At 48.9% G+C, this 5488-nt stretch overlaps 1 protein-coding gene across 1 annotated transcript in view; it reads left to right on the top strand.

The window, feature by feature from the left end:
• Positions 1 to 5488, top strand: part of LOC104959305 (serine/arginine repetitive matrix protein 2-like) — a 10247-nt gene that overhangs the window by 3580 nt on the left and 1179 nt on the right. Inside the window, exons 5-7 of the mRNA XM_010787172.1 lie at positions 2062 to 2597; positions 3367 to 3699; positions 4484 to 5483. Of these exons, the coding sequence (XP_010785474.1) occupies positions 2062 to 2597; positions 3367 to 3699; positions 4484 to 5483 (1869 nt within the window). The remainder of the gene's footprint in view (positions 1 to 2061; positions 2598 to 3366; positions 3700 to 4483; positions 5484 to 5488) is intronic.

Raw genomic sequence — 5488 nt, forward strand, 5'->3', positions numbered from 1 at the left:
AAAGAGACGTGTTACCATGGAAACCAAACAATGGTGTAGCTGTATTAAAGTCCGGGTGGAAACAGTCCTGAGTAAATCTGATTTTGTCAGAAATCGGGAGAAATATGACCCCGGGAGGAAACCGGGAGAGGGCAACGAAATCGGGAGTCTCCCGCGAAAATCGGGAGGGTTGACAAGTATGGATAAACCCCTTGAGATACACCATCTCGTTTTCAAGGGGGTCCCGACAATAGCAACAAACCACATACAGTCTGTTAAGTACAATTCAAGCAATGCACACAATCATTACAATGAGACAGTCGAGCAAATCAGTTTCATCAATAACAAGTGCAGACCAGTTGAAAGTGAGATAACAATGCATGTTTAAACATACCCAATGATGCAAGAGATCTAACAGCAGCAGGTCAAGTATTCCAGTCTGTTGGGGCTTTGAACATGAACGCTCTTCTGCCAATCGATTTTTTTGGCAGAGGGGACAGAGAAATAAATCTGAACAGAATGTCTAACTTGATGATTTGACGAGTAGGGTACGAAATACTGCTTTAAATAAGGGGGATAGTTAAGATAAATGCATTTAAATATCAGCTGGAGCCAATGCGTGTGTCTTCTTACATTTTAAAGAAGGCCATTTTAAGTTGAATATGGTCTTTTAAAAGAGTGAACAGGCCAGTCGATGCTATTTTCACATCTCTTACTAGTTTATGTGGCNCAATATAATGTTTGTGTAGCAATAATACACATGACATATATTTTTTACATGTCTCCAGTACCGATCGCTAACGTCGGAGCTTAACGGTACCACGGTCTTTAATAATTCAGCCCCGGGGCCCGTTTAATACCGGGGCTCGGTACCCATCCCTACTTACAAGCATTTTGTAACTTTTCTTTCAGGGAAAACTGACAAAATCATCATCCTTCTTTCCCTCTCCTTCACACTAATACCACAATAATAGTGCTTCAGGTATCTGGACAGATACAATTAGATTAGAAATAAAGTGCGATACATCTCACCTCATCTCACATGTTTCACTTTCTAAGAAGAAAACAGGTGCAACAAACTTAATGTAACTTCCTCCATGGCTTAGTTTGAACTATCAGATGTTTCATATATGCAAGCTTTTTTGTCTTCTTTACTCACAATGAAAGAACTTGCACACCAACGAAAAGGTGTGTGTATATCGACATTTTTATTCATTGGGACAAACCCCTTGAGATGCACCGTCTCGTTTTCAAGGGGGTCTCGACGATAGCAACAACTTACAGGCATACATAAACAAAAAGACAAAATGCAAAACATGACACACAAGACAAACCACATGCAGTCTGTTAAGTGAAATTCAAGCAATGCATACGATCAATACAATTTGAGACAGTCGAGCAGATCAGTTTCATCAACATCAGTTAATAACAAGTACAGACCGGTTGAAAGTGAGATCACAATGCATGTTTAAATATACCCAATGATGCAAGAGATCTAATAGCAGCAGCAGGTCAAGTATTCCAGTCTGTTGGGGCTTTGAACATGAACGCTCTTCTGCCAATCCATTTTTTTGCAGAGGGGACAGAGAAATAAATCTGAACAGAATGTCTAACTTGATGATTTGGCGAGTAGGGTACAAAATACTGCTTTAAATATGATGGGGATAGTTAAGATAAATGCATTTAAATATCAGCTGAAGCCAATGCGTGTGTCTTCTTACATTTAAAGAAGGCCATTTAAGTTGGTTATACATTATGCAGTGATGTGTACGAAAAGGACAACCAAGAACAAATCTGCATAGTTTGTGGTAGGCTATGTTGAGTGGAGCAAGATCTGATTTATGTGCATTTTGGAAGACAACATCACAATAGTCCATAATCGGAAGAATAAGTTGAGAAGCAATTCTCTTTCGGACACTGAGCGTAAAACAATTGCGAGAGCGTTTGTGTGGTTGTACACTATCTGTGCTCTATGCAATATGAGACTGGAGGCAGATACTTCTATGTCGACATCCTTTTCTGCTAAATGTTCCAGAGGATAGAGCACTAAGTGGATGGTTTGAATCTGTGTGTTCAGCTTAGGGAGGCAGCAGCTCGGCCCCCAGCAGCAGGAGATGGCGTCTGACGGAGCAGCGATCATCCCTGTCACTCAGGCTGTACCCGCCGGGGAGCGCCACGACAGGGTCTGGCACTACGACGAGGAGTTCCGGTCGGGTGCTGGGTCTCCTAAACCAGCATCCTGTGGATCCCTGGAGCAGGGAGAGGGGGCGGCCATCAGCGGGGGCTTTGTGGCCCTGAACCTGAGCTCTGGGAGGCAGGACATTGACTCCAGGGAGTGGGTAATGGTGGAGAGGCCCGGTGGCTCTCCAGGAGCCAAGACCGCCACCTCAGAGGAGGATGAGGAGCCAGAGCTGCTCCAGCGGGGGGATCAGTCTCCGGGCTGGGAAAAGTGCAGCCCCAGCCCTCTCTCTGGCAAAGCTAGACGAGAAAGCACGGCTTCCTCCAAGGGAAGTACAAAAGTGGACAAGTTGGAGCTTAGCGTGGGCCCCATCGGGAGTCTGCCTCCCGTTACTCCTACCAGCCCGGGTGAAGCTCTGGCTGAAGGAGTTCTCACTCAGGTAAGCACTTTCCTTTGAAGGCCTTCTCACAACATGGCCTACATGTGACTGATTTTACAAAGTTAAAAAGCTCTACAGAAACAAATGCTTATATCATACAGCAGTCAGAGTCCCACCAGCTGCATCTCGCTGTAGTTTCAAGCTAAATGTTCCTGCTTTATGTTTTCTCACTTATTCGCCTGTGTTTATGTGTTAGAGAAATATATATGTGTCACAACTGCAGAGCTTATCAGATCACAGCATGGGGGAAAGAAAGCTTATTGAAATGCACTTTGATTTGCAATAAATATGCTTACATTTATCCTATTTTGCAGACATTTTCCAATATATTTGGTTGGTTTTTATTTACTTCCCAAATTCAATAATTTGCTTATTATATATATGCTTTTTTTTATGCTGATTTTAAATTACTTTTTTGCTCTTTTACTTTTGTATAACTTTCAGCCAGCTCTCCGAAATCTAAAAGTTAAAACACTTTTACAATTGTTGAGCAACTTTTTAAACGACAGGAGGAATAACTGTCCCCTCACTCTCTCTTCTACAACCAGAACAACTTCCTCCATGTTCATAATGTCCACGATCTGCCCAAAATGCTTCGCCTCTGTCTTCCTCCCCTAGCCTAAGATCCTCCTCCTATCTTAATAATCCTCCCGTCGCATTCTCGCTTGAGAACAACTCATCCTCCTGCTCCCCACGGTAACTCCCGCCATCTCCTCCCTCCCTCCCTCACCAGTCTCACAACCCCTCCTCTCTCCTTCCCCTCTCTTAGTTCCCCACCTCTCCTCCGTCCCTGCCTGAGGAAGTCGCTTTCCGGACCTCCAGCCCCATCCCTCTGCGCTCTCCCAGCCCTCACACACTCCTGACCACCCTGTCGGACCCGTTGCACCTGCGCCACCCTCCCTCCCTGAGGCGCAGCATGTCCGTCGACCCGCAGCAGCAGGAGCGCGCCTCCTCCTCCTCCTCTTGCCACGCCTCCCTCCCACAGTACCCCGCCCCCGGCACCCGCTCACCCGCTCGCAGGAAACTACCAGCCATCCCGGCGGGCGCTGCCAACGCCAAGTTTCCCTCCGTCATACGCATCACTCGTGCCCAGCTGCAGCAGGTGATGAGCCCATCACTAAAAAAACAACTTCATTCAGCTTCCTCCACGTCATAACCAACAACACCGGCTGTCAACATTTTCCTTCTTTCTTTCTTTTTCTATTTGTTTTTTTCGTTTCAGTTGCTTATTTTGGCTTCTTTGTTCAGTCGGCTTGCTTATTGTGTTGATGTCCGGCAGCTCTCTCCAGAAACCATGAGGGGGCATTGTGCAGGCCAGACAGAGCATGGGTCAGATGTGTCCTTGTGTCTGGACATGTGTCCTTGTGATCTGAATAGGGGGTGTGTGTTTGTCTGATTGTGGCATGTGTGTTTGGAATGTCGAGTCATGACTACAGGTCGCATGGTCTCTTTTGTTTCAGATCGTCTTTGTCCTCTCTATCTTTCTCTTTCTCTCTCTCTCCCTGTATTTGTTCCTCACCCTCTCTTCGCTGAAGCCCCCTGCGAAGTTGCGTGAACGTTTCCTCTCCTACTTGCTGGTTTAGTACTCACAGCTTGACTGACACTGCCATAGCACTTGTGTGTTTCGGTCTGGTAGCTATGGTATTGCATGCTGTTGCCAAACTAATCACCATTGGTTACCCCATATTATAAAATTCTTCTCTTTTCACACATCTGCATCAGGCTCTTGCTACAGAACTACAGCACAACTCGACATGTTGTAGTCTATCAGCAACATGCCTTTGACAACTAGAATATTTTTCCCATTTTAGTATGGTTGATTTTTTTAAATAACACTTGTGTTTCTTTTTCCTCCCATGTCTCCACTTCCCCCCCCCCCCCTCCAGTTGACGGCTCAGCGTCCCTCTGGGCTCTCCTCCCTGTCGGGATCAGACAGTGCTCAACAGTGCCTCCTGCTGGAGAGGCGGAGTGAGGCTGAAGCCGAGGCTCAGCAGGTGCAGGAGCGCACAGCGGACATCAGCTCCCCCCAGGACCATGTGCCCACCAATCCCGGGACTCCTACAGACCCCCTGGCTGAGATAATGGTCAATGGAGACATGTTTCCCAAAACTCAGGGCCCTCCGCCAAACCGTTTGTCTTCCCCTCGTTCCCTACGTTCCCCACACTCGCCTCCTCTGCGCTTGCCTTCCTCTCCTCGCTCTCCTCGCTCCCCTCACTCCCCTCACTCCCCTCACTCCCTTCACTCTCCTCGAAGCCCCTTGTTTGCCAATGGCCACCTCTCCCCCACTGTTAACAGCCAAAGGGATTTAAGTAACGGGGCGTTCCCCAAGCTGAAGGACCCTGAGAATGATTCTGGCCCGACTCCCTGTGCCACAGAGCCTCAGCTGAGGGGGGAGGCGAGCAGAGAGGTGAACCACGATCACACCGATGGACCACCCTCCTCCTCCCCGGCTGCCCCCCGTAAGGCCCCCAGCCGGAGGCACAGTCGCATCCCAGTCCTGGAGCCCTCCAGCCTGTTGGATCTCCCTCCTGCGGGGTCTGCCAAGGAGAAACTCCTACAGAAGAAAGCCAACCACCACGGATCGGCCCCCTCTCCCACTGCTTCCCCCTCCCTCTCTGATAGGCGTGGCCCCATGGTGGCGTCCCTCGCTAGGGACCCGCTGTCCTCCACCTCTGACCGCTCTCAGGACGAGGACTCTCTCATGGGCTCCCGCTCAGACCGGCAGGGAGACGACGGCCCCTCCCTCTCCTCCTCCTCCAGCCCTCTGTCCCGCAAGAGCAGGATCCCGCGTCCCGTTCATCCGGTATCTTCTGCTGAGCAGCTGGCCGCCCAATACCTGCCGCGCCCGCCCCCTGGAAAACCACCGGGCCGCCCCACAGCGGAGGGCAGG

This window comes from Notothenia coriiceps, unplaced genomic scaffold (assembly GCF_000735185.1).
Source record: "Notothenia coriiceps isolate Sejong01 unplaced genomic scaffold, NC01 NC01_scaffold00030210, whole genome shotgun sequence".
Lineage (NCBI taxonomy): Eukaryota > Metazoa > Chordata > Actinopteri > Perciformes > Nototheniidae > Notothenia > Notothenia coriiceps.